The 19,051-nt window shown below is 35.6% G+C and overlaps 1 protein-coding gene across 1 annotated transcript in view; it reads left to right on the top strand.

Annotated features, from left to right (window-relative positions):
• Positions 1-436: 436 nt before the first annotated feature.
• LOC124372073 (ankyrin-1-like) overlaps positions 437-19,051 on the top strand; it is a gene marked incomplete at both ends in the record, with an annotated part of 69,289 nt that continues 50,674 nt past the window's right edge. The window contains 3 exons of the mRNA XM_046830437.1: positions 437-535; positions 5,442-5,535; positions 16,385-16,593. Coding sequence (XP_046686393.1) covers positions 437-535; positions 5,442-5,535; positions 16,385-16,593 — 402 coding nt within the window. The remainder of the gene's footprint in view (positions 536-5,441; positions 5,536-16,384; positions 16,594-19,051) is intronic.

Raw genomic sequence — 19,051 nt, 5'->3', positions numbered from 1 at the left:
TTTTTAAAAATACCATGGAACAAAATTGATATATATATATATATATATATATATATATATATATATATATATATTATATATATATATATATATATATTTATTTATTTATTCGAAGATAACTAAATGGGTCTATACAGTTATTTTTTTAAAACCAGTTTTATCATAAGACAATCTATTTATCTTTCTTATTTTGATAACAGTCGGGTAAGACATACATGGGCCATTACATTTTTCCTTCGAAATTCATTTTAAAATCCTTTACTCTACTACTCCTACTCTTATAGTTTCTTTTCCTTTCTAGTAATTTCTCATAGTGTAGATCCCTCAAGGAAGTATGGAACAAAGATAACACGCTGGGATGGATTATGCTATAACACGACAAAGGTAGTGTTGCAGAATAGGACTGTTTTGTTACATAAAGTATTTTGTGTTACAGAATGGTGCAAGGAGCATCCACACGGCGGCCAGGTATGGACATGTCGGCATTATCAACACCCTGTTACAGAAGGGCGAGAAGGTCGACGTCACGACCAGTGTGAGTCACTATCACTATCACTAGGCATGCTCTATCGGCCTCATCCTTATAGCATATGATAAGAATTTGGTGAAACGGCCTTTGCCGGACCCTACTTTCTGTTCAGCTTTAGAATTATAATTCAATCGTTTATGGTTTTATTACCTGAGCGTTAGTCTATCGCTCGAAGAGCTGGAAAATTGCATTACTCTGTTTATGTTTGTCTGCAAGATATCTAGAGGAAATAACTGAACTACAAACTTGAATTTTGCATGAAGCTTCATTTCACCAGAGCAACATTGAGTTCCATGGTGGTGTATCCATGGGATTTGGATGATCTTTTTTGAATATCTTTTGTTGTCTTATGGATAAATTCCCGAAATAACTAATTAAAAAACTTAGTATAATTATGTGGCATAATGACACATAGCGATAGATAAATGTTGCATATTACCTAAGCGAAACGCGTTATTGATGTGGCCCAAACTCCTAAACGGTGTAATACGTTCTGAACGAATTAGAGAGACCCATATAGATTACGTTTCATTGACGTTTAGTGACTAATGTATTGTAAGAGTGTTAAGTTCAGCTCCAGTTCACATTCCACTTAGTGCAGCGTCTGAAATCTAACGCTGTGACAGATTTGACTCCTGGAATCTGAAATCCATCTGAAGAGATCCAAAAAAGTCGGCGACGAAGAAGCTCAAAACATGATGAGACAATGTGAACACCACTTCATCTTGATTACATTGGTTTGTAGTCAAGGTGTCTCTGATGTCGAAACTATGTAGAGTATGCCGAATGTTTTGGATCTCTTCAGATGGATTTCAGATTCCAGGAGTCAAATCTGTTCAAACCAACATTCTTATTGAATCAACCCTTCCCACTAACACTCTACGTAATTTATTGTTTTGAGAAAATGTTTCCTTGCCTATTTCAAAATATACATTTTAAAAAAGTCTACTAATTTTCGGTATCTCTTATCAGAAAATATGTGTGAGTTATGCACTCGTAATAAAATAGTATTTTATAAAACCTTGAGCTTCCAAAATTTTGAACATAGTATATTAATAAGCCGGCATTAAAGATTCGTTACATAATAATTAACGTTGTGCAAATTAATTTTCTAAACTACATATTTAACCATATACATTTTAGAGTAGAACAATCGAATATTTCTTCCGAATGTGCCCACATATTTTTGTTCAAATATTTCTGTCTTCTACTCAGTTTGACTTGCGTAGTTATTGTTGGGTTTAATAGTATCAAAAACATTACCCTGACGATTTAAGGAGGATTCCACTCAGTTTTTCTACTACCTTCAGCTACAATTGATTAGCTGGAATTAGCAGTCTCATATTGCCCTTCTGCTTCGAAACAAATCAAGCAATGACTCGTTTGGTTTTCTTACCATGGATTGTGCTGAACCCCGTCCTTTAGAATACTTGGGGAAATGTGGGGATAACTGAAATTGCCATGTGTACCCTTTGAAACGGCTATGTTTCTATTGTTCTCTGGATGACATCAGCACATTCTAAGTACAAAAAACTCCTAGGTTCCCATTCCATATTAGCATGTCAGTAACTCATATTAGTTATCTAAATATATGGTATCTACTAGTTTGACTGTTATTACATTTATTATTTTTATGGAGTTAAGAATATACTTACCTTATAGTGATATAAGAATGAGTTTTGATTTACTTCTTTGCAGTAATGTTTTCTCAGACCTCATTGTTATGGTCATCTCTACATTGTGTCCCGTAAGTCTCTGGACAAAGATATACCACGTTATTGCTCAGGTCAAGACACACATATTTCTCCATATGAACATGGGTCTCCGATGTTTAGTTACCCATCTGTCTGAATGCCGTTTATTCAGTTTTGTATTGTTGTTATTCGCTGAGAACCTCAATGTGGGCCATGTCTTGTCCACAGTAAATTTACTCGAAATTAGTTCTTTATTATTCGATTTAAATAATTTTAGTGTAGTTATATTTTTAATTATATCCTCTAAAGATTGTTATTCTTGCAATTCTTGAGAAAAACTGATGGTTTTTAAGACATTCAAAGTTTAAAATTCTTTGGCCGCCATTTTTGAAATACTGCAGATAATTCTTTGATAGTTTTTTCGGTTATTTGCCTTGTTACAATAAACATTGGAACCAAATTTGGAATAATTCAACTTATTAGTGTTCATGATATTATTTTTTTAACACATACAGATGGAAAATTAAGCATAATAGTTTATTTTATTATTTCACCCATGTTCATATGGTGAAATATGTTTGTCTTGACCTGAGCAATAAAATGGTATACCTTTGTGCAGAGAGTTACAGGACACCCTTTACAAATATATGTTTTAAGGTCATTTTAATGCATCCTAGTATATATGTTGGAATACCGTATCCAGAGTTTAAAGTAATAATTAAAAATAATACCGTTGGGATAGGAAAACTTCAATTATTTAATAGATTAAAATTAGTTATGACATTATAAGAAGGTTGTATGCTATGGTTTGTATTATTAATTATAAAATGAAATATTTTTTAAAGTACTGTATTTTATTTACAATTGTATTGTGAAATTTTGTTAACAGAAGTTAACAATAATTGTGCTTTTTAAGTCTTTGACATTATACTAAACCCGTAGCTTTTATTTTATCGGTGTAGTTAGATTCTGGAAAGTGGTGCCAGCTTTGTAAAGATTTAGATAATCGCGAATTTTCCCGCCATACTTGCGTTCGCATTTAATTTATGACTTTTTGAGTTTCTACGTGAACTTTGTGTATGTTTTTAGGATACTTCAAAGGAATATGTAAGTTTTGAATGTTGCAATGTTTGACTTCACATGTGTTTGGCAATAAAATCACTGTTATACACACAAATACAACTGCTATTGTACAGTTCCTATATTTACAAAAATATAAGTCTGTTAAAAAATAAACTTTTTTATTTCTTTTTACAACTAGTATATAAAGCTTGAAATGCCATATTTTGTTAAACAAAATTTTTAGAGATGTTTTCATGGCTGCTGTTATTTTAAGCTGAAATCAAACCCGTTGCGATATATATATATATATATATATATATATATATATATATATATATATATATAAATTTTCAGCCCAAACATAATTAGAGTATTTAATTGATTGTTTTTCCAATGTGTCTGTCTGTATGGGTTGTTTATACAAAAATTAATATCGTAAAAACTAATAAATTATAACAAATTTGACTCAAGTATCTATGATACAAAGGCCCATTTAATGAAAACTTATCATATAATTATCATGAGTATTTTCAAAATGACGGCCGTTAAACTTTTAAACTTAGAATATCTTAAAAACCAGCAATTTTTATAAAGATTTACACGAATAAAATTTGCAAAAAATATTAAAGTCGAATAAAATAACTGATTTAGAGTATATTTACTGTGACAAGACATGGCCCACATTGAGAGCTGCCGTTTATTCAGTGTTTGTATTGTAGGCTATTTACTGAGAACCTCAATGTGGGCCACGTCTTGTCAAAGTAAATGGGCTTTAAATCAGTTCAATTTTAATAATTTTGGATCATTAGATTAATAATAAAATCCTTAAATAACTATTATTTTTGTAACTCTTGAGAGAAAATAGCTGGATTTTAAGATATTCTAAGCCTAAAAGTTTTAATGGCCGTCATTTTCAAATTACTAATGATGATTTTATATTTTGTTAGTAGGAATGTTTAGGAATTATTCCAATTGAATGTTATGTCTGATATAGACAATTGGAGGCAAATACAGGAAATTATCTGTAGATTTTTGGAATATCGATTGATATATGAAAGGTGTTAAAAATTAAATTAAAAGTCAAATGAAAACCAAATCTATGCTGAACAGAGCATTACACTAATGATTCATCATAAAAATCGCCGTTTACAATTTACTAATTTTAACGTTTATTTTTTAACAGACCAACTTTTACAATCACATATGAATAAAATTACTTCCACTTTAAACTGTCTTTCTTCACCAAACCATTTTAATATCGTACATGCTGTATAAATTTATACATGTTCGTTTTAATTTTGCGATTTCATCAGTACATTTTTGTTTCAACTTGGTAATCAAACTGTCTTAAGTTTCTCTTCTTACTATACTATTTGTATAACAACACAATTACACTGTTTTGACGTCTAAGGCACTCTGTCGAATTAAAAACTTATTTATAAACAAATAATGTTGAAAGCACAACAGCAGCATGAGCAGCTTAATAAAAAGCTAAAATTGAAAATATTTGAGAATAAAATTAGCCAATAAATATTAGTGATCATAATAGTTAACTAAGAACATCTTATTGCGTATAACAATAAATGCAAAAATTCAATTATTCCAAAAATATTAAATTTCTACGCAAATCACAAGTGTTTTCTCCTCTTTTTTTATAATGATCCTTTAAAAACTTAGTATGTTATAAGCAATAAATGTTCTGGAGCTTTCCACGTTTCCAAGTGAAATTACTGATCATGGCAACTTCCCAAAGATAATTTCTTCAAGTTTTTTTAGGGAAGGTTCTTATTTTGGCAAATAATGGCAAACGTGTCTCAATGTAAAGCTTAAAATATTTTTTTTATTTCATTGACAACTATTGTGAAAGTGTAATAATCTATGCATTTTATTTTATTGTTTAATCGATGATTCTAACTGAATCTTTCCGTATTTAAAATAATTATGTCGTATAAAATGTTCAAATTTAAAACTAGCTCTAAGTTATATCCTTTGATTAATATAAAAGTTTTTAGTGGAGCAACTGCGAAGACAGAATATCAAGATGTAATACTCTACAAATATGAAATGTTCAATGTTTAAATTAATCTTACTTTTCATCTCTTTTCTAATTTTTTTAATTATCTTTTCTGATCTTAGCTGTCTTTGTATGTCCACAGGATAACTACACTCCCCTGCACATAGCGGTAGAGTCTTGTAAACCGGCGGTGGTGGAAACTCTTCTGGGCTACGGAGCAGATGTTCATGTCAGAGGTAGTAACTGCCGCTCAAAATTAACATTTGAGCTTTTTAAGTAAACCCCACATGTGTTTGAATAGAGAAAAGTAATTTACGGTAAATACTGCTTATATCTGATTGGGCCCGATTTTGAAGGTTTTAGTCCAGAAAAAGTATAATAAGTCGTGAAAGGAAGTTTGTGAAAACCAAGAGTAGCCTATCTCAATGAGAGATGAAGGAAACAGGATTTTTCCGGACATTTACCATCGTTCAGTGATACAAAAATCTGTAACACTGCGGCGAGTGCCGCTACAGTTTTGAATTTGGCGCGCGTTATCCGTCTGTTGCCGCGAACGCTATAGCCAGCTGCGCCGACCTCTAGCCTTTAGCTCAAACAATAGGAGCCTCCTACCATCCGGAATTCTTCCGGACAGGTTCTGGTAGGATGGTTCCTGCTAGGTTTTCAGGCTGTGACCGGAGGTTGTGCGCACAAGAGCCTTTGTGCAGCTTTCGAGCAGGGTGGACCGGGAGAAGTTAGCGTGGGTGGTCTAGATTTTAGTAGTATTTTGTTAGGGAACCTTTCGGAACTATACCCAAATTACTAGTATTTATTTAGTCATCAAAGCTGGTTAGGTTTTGGAATAGACGGAATCTAGTGGCGGATCCACGGATTATTCCTCTATAAGGTCCCACCTTCCGGTCGCGACGCCACGAGGTCGCAGATATTGGTAGCGCGAGCCGTCCGCCTCGGATTCCCAACACCATTCCTAACCAGCATTAATTTTAATTTCACGCTTTCCGTCCATTTTTTTGAGTTTTTCGAATAGCAGTGGTAATTTCTCAAACAATGGCGTAAAACACCCCGGGGGCAGCGACCGACGCCACGAGGGAAGCAGCGACCTTCACCTACAGAATCAGATAACTAAATTAGATCTAGTCATTTAAAATAAGCTTAAAGTGTAAACCGTTATTACTTGAATTAATTTAAACATTTATTTTATTGTTCTCAGTTTAACTTTAATAGAATTTCATAGTTCAACCTTAATAATTTATACCGTACTTTTTTGCCCTTTTTATAAAGTATTTCTTAAATATAAATATATTCTTAAATATTTCTTAAATAGTATTTTTTTAATAACTAATAACAGTAAAGTCTCATTTAAGCTTTAACTAAGCAGAGTTACGACTTTTTTAACCAAGTTCTATAGTTTTCTTTTATACTAGTAACCTGAAGTACACTTTGTATTAGACTGTAACACCATTTTTTTCAGTAATTATAGGTGTTAAGCAGTATTTTTCTTTGTTGACTTTAATTTACATAACTGTCCATTTATTATTTATTACAGCCACAATTCCTTTTTCAAGTTTTTCATAAGGCTTAAGTCGTTTAAAATTTATTATCACGGAGTTCGTAATTTCCGTCTGTCTGTCTGTTTCAAACAAGAATTTCTCGTTTCGTTTTAAGACAGTTTTAAAATTTAAATTTGTCATTTTTCCTTGTAATTATACTTATAGTTCTAAGCTCGCAATTGTTATAATTATTTTACTTCATATTTTTATCCGAATTAGATCTTCTTATTTTTGGAACTGCAGTAATATTTTTCGACACAAGTTTAGTCAGTTTGCCGTGCAAGCACGTAATTGCGTAAGCAGAGTTCCTCAGATCCGGTTTTTTGTATCACTCCGTAGATAACGAAGTCTAATTATTTTAATCTACTTTATAGATTTTACTACTACAGTTAAGTACGAATATCTTATAATTTCCGGTCAATGTTTTAAGGTACTACGTAAGTTATCCTTGTAAGTAAACGGTAATTTGTTTTCGTTTTCACTTAAATAAATTGTAAACCGAATGATTTCTTTAAATTATTTTACGACTTAGCCTTATATACGTTTAGATGTTGGTTATATTAGTTAGTGTTAAACACATAATAATAACTGGTGCTTTTGTTTTGTGTAAATTACAGCTTGCGACGATCATTTGTAACTAACCTTGAGTTACGAATACAGGTAAGGTAGTTGGTGACTTTCTTATTTTTGTTATAGCCAATATTTTACTTTCGGTAGAATCTTAACCTTTGTGTTCTAAATATCACTTCGCTTGGAAATATGTTTAATGTGGGATACGAGCATTTGTTTCAGGTACTTAAACAGTTGTTACAATAATTATAAGTCTAACAATGCTATGTGAATATAACTTTTATTTATTCAAAAGAGATATACAAGCTAATTTACAGAGTAAATTTTATAAAAATTAAACTACTTAAACTTTTTTAACATCAATATAAAACTAATTTATAATTTATTAAAGTAACTACCTGATTTTTTTTCCTCCCAGTAGGTGTTGGTTTGCTGTATTTTTCTCAAAGCTAGGTCAGCCCAAGTTGTTTGAAATAATTGTTTTTTACTGTTATTGTTTTCAGACTCCTCTAGTCTAATAATTACAAAAGTAAACTTATTGGTACCAGTTTCCCTTGTATAGCTTATTGTGTTCTTATTTTCGCTCTCTTTAAATATGTATAAACCAGACAATATCCCCAAAACTGTAGCGTGGATTAAAGAGTTAAAAGCAACTCAGGCCCGGGATCAATGCTCTCTATTGGGCATCACACCAGCAGGTACACTTGAGGGAATGAGAGTTCAGCTTCGTGCTTATATTAAAGAAAAATATAAATTAGGTGAAATCGACTCAGACGAAAATATTAATGAGTCCAAATTAGAAACTACAGCAGCCTCGACTGATGTTACACCAACAGTCACACAACAATCTGAGGTACAGTCCAACATAACATACACACCTTCACAAACAATAATAGATCCGAATATACAAAATTTGATAGTGGCTATGCAACAACTTACACAAACAACAGCTGAACGCACTACAGAAGTAGTGTCTTCACAGATTGCCGAGTTATTCTCAAGCCATAATAGAGATAGTGATGAGACATTTCCTTCTGTTGTTCGCGAAATGATTAGAGCCCTGCCTATGACTTCAGGTTCGTCCCTCCCAGACCTCGTACAATTTGTAATTAAAGCTACAGAAATATTCAACTTGAACCTTGTAAGTGACAAACTATTTATTACAAATACTATTCCGCGGACTGAGGGTAGACTTCGTGGCATATGGTTAAATGCTATCACGTCTAATCTTAGTTGGCTCTCACTGGTCCAGACAATACGTACTTCACTCTTAACTGATAGAACACTGAGGGAAGCTCAGAATCAGTTTTTGTACCGCCAGCAAACTAACTCAGAGTCCTTAGCTGACTATGTACACAACATTAGTGCCATGTTTACATTTTTAAACCCTACAGTAGATAATGCAGTTGTCTTTACTACTATTATGGCAGGTCTCAATCCCTCCACTAGAGCCTGCTTATCAGGACTTATAACACCACACTGCATTAATGATCTTTTAAAATTGGCCCCCACAGTAGATGACTTACGTCTTACATATTACGACACTCCACAAACAACCAACGTATCCCCACCTACATCCCTTCATAGTTCCATACCATATAATCAAAGTTTTCAACAGAACAACAGATTGTTTTACAACCGAAGCAGTGGCCACTCTAACCATACTAACGGTCAACACCACTACCAAAATCACCGGTCACGTAACTTTAATCAATATAAACCTCAAAATAGTCGTAATGGCGGTCATTCACACTTGGAATCAGGGAATAACCATTCAGACCAACATAGTACACCAAAAAACAACACAAGTCAGCGTAACTACCAAAACGGTCAACAGAATAGGCAAGCTAATTATTCTGGTCAGTCCAATTCCAGGCCGAAACATTTAAACTTCCCAGGGAGGCATTTTTAGACAGGGAAATTGTCTCCCCTAAACCGAAGGTGAATCGCCCTGTCCGCTCTTTGGCACCTTCTTTACCCAAAGTAGATCCCCTTACTATCTGGCTATCCATAAAGGAAATCAAACTTGAAGCACTAATTGATACAGGCTCCACATACTCAATAATATCTGGGTCAGTCTTTAAGGACCTACAGAAAGGTAAAGGGTTTTACGTCAACTCACTTAACACCAGAACTCAAGCCATGACAGCGAATGGTACTTACATGAATTTCCAAAAACAGATTAAATTGCATTTTAAAATTTTACACCTTTCCTGGACTTTTCCTTTCTTTGTATCAGATAGCCTACCGGTGGCAGTTGTTTTGGGTTTGGACTTTGTAGATCACAGTAAAATGGTGATCAATGCGGCTCAGCGTAAAATAACTTTTTCCTTTGACACAACCTTAATTATTAATCAATTCCAGGATCAGTCAGCTCAACCCAACATAGAATCAACTCATACAGCACCAACATTAGGAGAAAACTTGAACACAAAACAAAAACACATTTTAAAAAACCTATTGCAGCAGTACCCGGATACCATAACACCATGCCTTGGCAAAACCAACTTAATATCTTATACCATCCGTATAACAACTAATAAGATTGTCCGCTCAAAACATTTTCATTATGCTCCTCCCAAACTGAAAGAGCTAAACAGCCATATTAAAGACCTGTTGAGTAAGGGTATTATTCGTCCTAGTGACTCTCCATATTCAAGTCCGGCGTTTTTAGTCCCGAAAAAGAATGGTAAAAGTCGCATGGTGGTAGACTACCGTCTCATAAATAAGATGGTTGAGCTGGAGAACACTCCCATGCCAACGGTGGAGTCAGCATTCCAGTATTTAGGGAAGGCTTCTCATTTTCCCACCTGGACCTTGTAAGTGCTTATAATCAAATTCCTCTTGATGAGAATTCCAAAAAATATACGGCTTTTGTCACAAGCACAGGTTGTTACGAGTATAACTATCTGCCCTTCGGCTTAGCTTCCGGTGGCATGGTTTTGGCAAATCTACTTGACAAAGTCTTTGGAGATATAAAATTCAAATTCCTTTTTGTTTATTTTGATGACCTAGTTGTCTTCAGTAACAGTTTCAACGAGCATGTACAGCATCTTAAAATAGTTTTAGACAGGCTTAGAGATGCTGGTCTGACGGTTAGTCCTGAAAAAATGGTTGTGGCATCTCCTAGAATCGAATTCCTGGGTCACATATTTCATAATGGTAAAATCAGTCTAAATCCTGACAGAAGTAAACCTATCGACTCCTACCCAACACCAAAGAATTTAAAACAACTGTCTAGGTTTCTGGGAATGTGCTCATATTACTCGAGATTCATTAAAAGCTTTTCTCAGATTTCGGAGCCTTTAAATTCTTTAAAAAGGAAGGGCGTTTCCATACTTATGGGGACCTTCTCAGGAGGAGGCATTCAAAACACTTAAAGCAATTTTAGTATCTTCACCTGTTTTGAGGCTACCCGACTTCGAAAAACCCTTCACGTTGCAGACCGATGCCTCTGGCACGGCTGTGGGTGCGGTCTTGTCCCAGGAAACTTTGGATGGCAGCCTAGCACCTGTTGCTTACGCCAGTCGTGCCCTGAACCTCCATGAAAAGAACTACTCAACCTTTGAACTGGAGGCTCTCGCTGTTGTGTTTGCCTTGGAAAAGTTCAGAACTTACTTAGAGCATAGAGAATTTTCTCTTTTTGTGGATAATAGTGCTCTTTCCTGGTTGCTGAACCACCCCAGGCAAATTGGAAAAATAGCACGATGGATTGCCTTAATAAACACATTTAAATTTCAAGTCAGTCACATTAAGGGCAAAGAGAACGTTGTTGCAGACTGCCTCTCTCGTTTGTACGAGGAAGACCCCACAACTCCCCAACAACATGACACAAGTTCAACACTTTCAACAAACAAACCCAAAAATCCTACCTCAAAATGTTTAGTTCTTTTCTCTCTACCAGAAGCCTTCCAAGACATAAGAGAACATCAAGCCCTAGACCCAGAATTAAAAAATATATTTAAGTCAATTAAGTCTGGACAACACCCTCCAAACTATGAAATAATTGATAATGTCTTAGTTTATAAAACCCCTTCCCAGAGCAGACCGCGTGTTGTTGTTCCCAAAAAACTACACCACATGCTATTTGCCATGTATCACACGTCCCCAGTTGGAGCACATTTGGGAATCTCCAAAACACTAAATCGGTTAAAAAGAATATTTTACAGTTCTGATCTTACTACAACTATAACTAACATGTTTAAATCATGCTTGCAGTGCCAGCGCTGTAAGCAAGCCCCAAACACAAAATATGGTTATCTATCGTCTGATTTAGCACAAAGACCTTTTGAAAAGATCATGATCGACTATGTTGGTCCTCTCCCTAGAACTAAACGTGGTCACCAGTGGCTACTAACCATTGTAGACGCATTTAGCAAATATTCAGTCATGATCCCTACTAAGAATTCAACAGCTCTAACTACAGTAAATGCCCTTAAACGAGGCCTATTTTCCTACTTTGGGTTTCCCCAGTCTATTATCTCTGATTCTGGCAGTTGTTTCAAATCTCATCAGTTCAAAAACATGTGCGATGAGCTCGGGATTAAACACATTAGGACTTCTCCTTATTACCCGAAAAGTTCGCACGCTGAACGTGTGAACAAAAACATCGGAGTTGCCTTGCGAATTTTCCACCACAAAGACAATACTCAGTGGGATGAAAACCTACATTATTTTCAAACCGCCTTTAATTCTTCTAAACACGAGAGCACTGGCACTTCACCCTCTGAAATATTTTTGGGATACACTATCCGCACTCCTTTGGAAAATAAATGGAATCTTGACCAACTTCTAGAACCTAATTCTGAACCAAGAAACATGGAACAGAGATGGAGTAAAGCTCTAGACAATCTGATCCGTGCTAAGGATAAAGTATCCAAACAGTATAATAAAGGTCGAGCACAAGTTCCCTTTAGAGTGGGTGATACAGTTATGTATCGACTATTTAACCTGAGTAATGCATCCAAACACATCTCAGCCAAGTTGCAGCCTATGTGGTCTAAACCTTTGGAATTGAGACCTTTACTTCCCCTGTAACAGTTGTCTTGCGTGACCCAAAAACCAAGAAATTTGTGAGGTCAGCACATGTATCCCATATTAAAAAGTGCATTCTCCCAACTCCACGACAATGATCTGCCACTAGATATTTTCTCTATTCCGAAAAGGCCATTGTGATATTAGGTTTAATTTGAGTTTATTTTCATTCTTCTTTCATTTTACACCTTACAAATAACATTTCCTTTTCTTTTTCTACTCTTCATTGGGACCCTGCATTGGTGGCTGTGCCTGACACTGAGGTGGATTTGGCTAAGGAGTTCACCTGCGCGTGCTCTCCTCTTGCTACCTGGTGTTGGGTTTGGCAATTCTGATGTTTGGTCCAAACTGTCTACTATACACTTACACGGGGATGGGTGGTTATGAGATCTGCCGTTTAAATTTTTTTTTGTTTGAAGTATTTACAGCTTCCTTGATTTAGCATTTATTTATATATTTTTTCTGTAATCAATATTGGGAGCAGCGACAGTCTCATCGCCTCCTATGCGCAACCCCAAACACACTTCATTAACACATCTTTAACTATCTCTATCCTATTAATTAATTTTTTTTTTTTAAGTTATAACTTAAGGCATTTAGGGATAGAGAATAATTTGTATCGATAAATGCTTTAGAACCGACATTATTTAGCATTTCCCTTATAGTCGACTTTTCAACAAAGTTTTCTCCTATATTCAACTAGGCTAAAGCTATAGCGAAGCACTCACGCCAGTTAGTCAATCGTTATTTATTGCTATAAATGTTTATCTCTGTGTAATTTAGTGTTCGTGTATGGTTTTTCGTGATAGATATTACTTTGTATTTTCGAGCATGCGTGTTACGACCTTATAATGGTCAGTTATATGTATATTTATTTGTATGTGTTAGTTATACAGAGTGGTTATCCTATCCACATATTAATGGTTATTACCAATCATTTCCTGGCCTACTAACTCTGAGCCAACAGGAGTTTTTTTTTCTCTTGAGTTATTGTTTGTTGGCCCATTCCTTCTCGATCTGAACACTCCATTTAGGGTATACTACTCGCCATATGTCACCAAACAATCTTGAAAAACTAATAGGGTAGATAAGTTTAAAGAACTTGTTAGCAGACCAATTCTTATCTTTCCTTGCCTCTTATGACTGTAGTCACTGGGAGACCTCATCATTTAGATTTGGGTTTATTTTTCCAATGGCCATTTCATCTTTTCACCACCTTTCCTGTATTTCAAATATTGAAAGAATATGAACAAACAATTAATTGTATATGTTCTTCCAGAGAGGTCATGGGGACCTTTCACTCCCTCTCATTCTGCGTCCGGTAGATTGGCTTGTTGGCAGCAGGCTTGTCTCCCGCTGCGGGAGGGGGGGAGGGAAGTAAGGGGAACAGGACTAGGATTATGGCCAGCTACGATGGAAGAAATATTCTATGAGTTACACAAGAATAAAATTTCCGTAACTTCTCCTTTCCTACTTGGCCTATTTTTGGAGGGAAATCTGAGTCTGATGATGGGGCTGAATGAAGGTTGTGATTCTCAGTCAAACACGGTTTCCAGATTCCTGATTCCTTTTACCTAGTCTATCTTCTATAATTTAATTAAACTTTTTAAAGAAGCCCAACCTTAACCTTGGAAGAGTTAGAAGTATTTAGCAGGTATGTGACATATTGGTGATAGATAGATCTTAGTTGCTTTCCACTTATGGGTTGAATTTGTCTGTGGTTGAGGTTTCTGCACCGCCTTTCTGCATGGTAGTGTTTTTGAAAATTTAGTAAACTCTGCGTTCTAGTTTAAGATTTTTGGCTCAATTTAACTTTAACTGGTTCACTTCCAAATAACTTTCCTCTCACCCTTTCTACCACTCTTTATGGCTAAGCCTTCGAACTCCTCGGAGAAGGAGGGGAGGATGCGGCGAGTGCCGCTACAGTTTTGAATTTGGCGCGCGTTATCCGTCTGTTGCCGCGAACACTATAGCCAGCTGCGCCGACCTCTAGCCTTTAGCTCAAACAATAGGAGCCTCCTACCATCCGGAATTCTTCCGGACAGGTTCTGGTAGGATGGTTCCTGCTAGGTTTTCAGGCTGTGACCGGAGGTTGTGCGCACAAGAGCCTTTGTGCAGCTTTCGAGCAGGGTGGACCGGGAGAAGTTAGCGTGGGTGGTCTAGATTTTAGTAGTATTTTGTTAGGGAACCTTTCGGAACTATACCCAAATTATTAGTATTTATTTAGTCATCAAAGCTGGTTAGGTTTTGGAATAGACGGAATCTAGTGGCGGATCCACGGATTATTCCTCTATAAGGTCCCACCTTCCGGTCGCGACGCCACGAGGTCGCAACACTACGTTTAGATATCTGCAATCTGATCTCTTCTTCAGGTAATAACTAATCTAACACATAATTACAAACTAGGTTAAAATAAACAAATCATACCAGAACGTTGTGACAAGCGTAGATCAGGGATCACAACTACCATGTCAACTTCACTAACTTAGTAAAACTTCGTACTTAGTCAACTCAAAACACGCACTTCATATAAAACTGTACACAACGCTAATTATTAAACTAATTATTCATAATTAGTTTTAACCCAGTTTGTAATTATGTGTTAGGTAAGATATTACCTGAAGAAGAGATCAGATTGCAGATCTCGAAAAGTAGTGTTACTAATATTTTGTATCACTGAAACAATGCCAAATGTCCTGAAAAATCCTGTTTCCTTTACAATCGTCAAAAATAAACTTCAATCAATGAGATGTTTGAAACCCCTGCATGATACACATAGAAAAAGCTGTCATGACGTAATTAAGAATTCTGTGCAAACAACTGAATGATGACTCTATATATATTACATTTAAGATACAGAACATTTCACATCTTACTATTTTACAAGATAAATACATTATCTATACGCATTCATCTAGCTTAACTCATGGTAGCCTACAAGTTATAGGTATGCCAGGTCGTTCCGGAACTGGAACCGTTCCAGGCTCGGAACTAGTTCCGCAAGATAGTTTCAGTTCCATGCGTTCCGTTCCGACAGTGCTTGTCTACTTATTTAAGTTTGTGGCCGATTTTGTTCTAGTATAATATAATACTAGGTTCCGATATTTGAATTTAAACACGAAGTTTATCTGCTCAAGTTATTTTCGTGCATCAAAGATACATAGTTGCATAACAATAATTATTAAACTTTGTGAAAGCTTATATTCACAAATATCGTTTTAAATACTAAATCCATTAATAACTAAATCATAAATAACGTATACTGTCAGTATAGGTGATCACTATAAGAAATATTTCTGAAATTAATTGAAATTCACATATTTTAAAATAATAATATAAAATGCAATGAATTAAATTAAAAGATAGTTAAATATTTAGAATGTTAGGGCCTACCTTCAAACAGTAAAATAAATAGATATGTTAAAAGAACTTCCATTATTTAAATACTAAAACTTTACTACTCAATTACTACTGTTAAACCCAAATTAAAACAGTTGGTTTAAAATTAAATAAATATTTGTATTGCTAGAGAGAACCTTAATCTATAGCTGTGCGAAAATGTGATTTGGTTAAGTTCATTTGTTTACGGACACTAAAAGTTATATATGAATTATTAGTCGTTTATAAATTATTAATGATTTAACATATCAATAAAAATAATTAAGTACAGGTTGCCACGTGAAAATATTGCGGTTGCCTGGAATCCGGATTGGAACTGGAAAATTTACCAGCCTAGTCGTTCCGCTTAATAGATCCAGAACGCTAGGAACCATTTTGGCACGTCTAGTAAACCGTTCCGACGGAACATGGAGTTCCGAAGAAGTGAACTGTTCAAGGTCCGTTCGAGTTCCGGAAAGTTCCGATGGAACTGTTCCAGTTCTTTTGGCACATCTCTACTACAAGTCAATTTAGGATTGTATCTGCCCTGCAGGAGGCAAGAACAAAGAAACGCCACTGCACATAGCAGCGAGGGTGAAGGACGGAGAGAAGTGTGCGCTGATGCTGCTGAAGTCTGGAGCGGGCCCGAACCTGACTACGGATGACAAGCAGACTCCTGTACACGTGGCTGCTAGCAACGGTAACCTGGCAACACTGCTGCTGCTGCTGGAAGATGGTGGTGACCCCATGTTCCAGTCTAAGGTAACAACACACTGGGCCACTGTCATAATAGCCGTTTGGTAAAACGTGATATTTTAGTTCGTGGGAAATATTTAAGACTCAGTTTTGCCCCTGTAGCTCCCGAGGTAAATTTGAATTTTGGTACTGCCTCATGAAATATGTTCACTTTGTATCGGGTATCCCACGAAGAGGTTTTAAACGTTTGATTTTATATTACTTGCCGATGTATGTACCGAAAATTTTCACTCTAAAAAAATGTATTAAATATTAAAATAAAAAAATTAAAATCCATTAAATATTCTGTGAAAATTTCAGCACTCTAACAATTTTTGCAACAAAATGGTGACATTTTTTTTGTATCAACGGTTACACCATTTCCATTCAATGACAAATTATAGACTCAAGAATACTTGACTACTTACTTATTAATTATATTATATAAAAGAGAACTTATCAAGATAGTCTAAATAAGTGACAGACGCATTGGTAAGAATATCAATAACAACTAAAATCCATAACAATAACGAGTAAATTAAATAATAACAAAAAGCAACTAATAATTGGACATAAATTACGACCAGTTTTAGGAGAACTTTCCCACTTTTAATTTCTGTATGTGGCCCTTTAAAGACGCCACCAAGCACTTTATTCTGCTCCGAAATAATCCAATTAGTAAAGTTCCACACAGGACCAAACAATTTCACTTAATTTGATGTGTGTGATAAATTTAACAGTGATAAAAATAAATAAGTTAACAACAATATAAATAATTTAAACAATAACATAAAATATAGACAATATTTAATAATAGCTATATAAGCAACAACAATGAGTAATTAATTAATCTACAAATCACAAAGTTAGATGTGAACTGGACGCAATAAATAATGTTAATAAGTGCATGATATGGTAAACATATGATCAAGACTAATTGGTACACAATACAAGTAAGAATATAGTAAGTAATTTATAACTTAAAAAGTCTTCTTAACGCTAATTCGGAATCAAAGAAGAAATCATATCCCAGCCCCGAAGACAGTGCATTTCCTCTTCTTAGGAGTCTAGGCAGACAACTATGGTAGGCGTAGGATGTGGAATACTGGTGACGAAAAAACAAGTCTCGAAATCTGGTTGATCCAGGGATGCGGAAACTAGTCCTTGAAAGAAGATCATTACAGTCAACCTGCCCAGTGAGAAGTTTACGCAGGAAGACAGCATCAGCAAGTTGTCTTCGCACAGAAAGGGACAACAGCCCAAGAGACTCTGCTATTGTGTCAACAGGTGCTGCCATATAATCATAGCCCAGCCTAACTCCTATTATCCGCAAAAAGCGTCTCTGGATCTTCTCTAATCGATCTGTATCATCAACTTGATAAGGGGCCCAAACAACACAGCAATATTCCAGGATGGAGCGGATAAGTGCAGTGTACAAGGACATCAAAGCTCTAGTGCTAAGGCCATTTCTAGAAGTGCGGATTATGAAACCTAGTGTTCTAGAGGCTCTGTTGCAAATATGGTCAATGTGTTTGTCCGGCCGTAAATCAGCCGAGAAAATTACACCAAGGTCCTTTACTTGAGTTTTTCTTGGTAACACAGTACCACACAGCTTATACTCGATCATAACAGGGTCAGCTGAACGATGAAATGTAACAACTGCACACTTGCTTACATTCAACCTCATGCAATTTTGGGAGCATCACTTTTCAATCCTGTCGAGACTATCCTGAAGTTGTTGACAGTCATTTGGACCCGTAATTGCAGAGAAAACCTTGATGTCATCAGCAAATAATAAACACTTAAGACCAATTGCACTAACAATGTCGTTAATAAAGATGTTAAACATAAAGGGTCCTAGATGGGATCCTTGGGGTACACCTGATTTAGCCAGAAAGGGTTCAGATAATGCACCCGCAAACTTAACCACAAGTTTCCTGTTAATAAGGTAGGAGTTAAACCATTTCAACAAGGAGCCATCTATGCCATAGGTTCTGAGTTTATAAATCAAGTGATCACACTATCAAAGGCTTTAGCAAAATCAATGTATGCACTGTCAACCTGTAGTCCGTCACTAAATGCTGAGATGATGGAATCTTCGTATAGAATAAGGTTAGTTGAAGTGGACCTTCCAGGCAAAAAGCCATGTTGCTCCTTCGAAATTATACTCTTGAATGTAAAAGACAACTGGTCCAACACTAAGCTTTCGAATACCTTCCCAATAGCAGATTGGATTGCAATAGGGCGGTAATTGTTTATGTTTTTAAGATCAGAGGACTTGTGGATAGGGACAATAAAGCTAGATTTCAACTTCTCCGGGAATATTCCCAGTTCAAGCAAACGGTTTGAACAAGACTGTCAGCTGAGGAGCAAGCAAATCATGACAATATCTTAGAACACTAGATGGAATTTCATCAGGTCCAGGCCCTTTGTAAGGATCAAGAGACGCTAGCTTGGCGTTCACATCTTCTTGTCTGAGAACACA

This window comes from Homalodisca vitripennis, unplaced genomic scaffold (genome assembly GCF_021130785.1).
Source record: "Homalodisca vitripennis isolate AUS2020 unplaced genomic scaffold, UT_GWSS_2.1 ScUCBcl_2486;HRSCAF=7308, whole genome shotgun sequence".
Classification (NCBI taxonomy): Eukaryota; Metazoa; Arthropoda; class Insecta; order Hemiptera; family Cicadellidae; genus Homalodisca; species Homalodisca vitripennis.
Note: the sequence above shows the minus strand (reverse complement) of the source record. Positions and strands in the feature narration are given on the sequence as shown.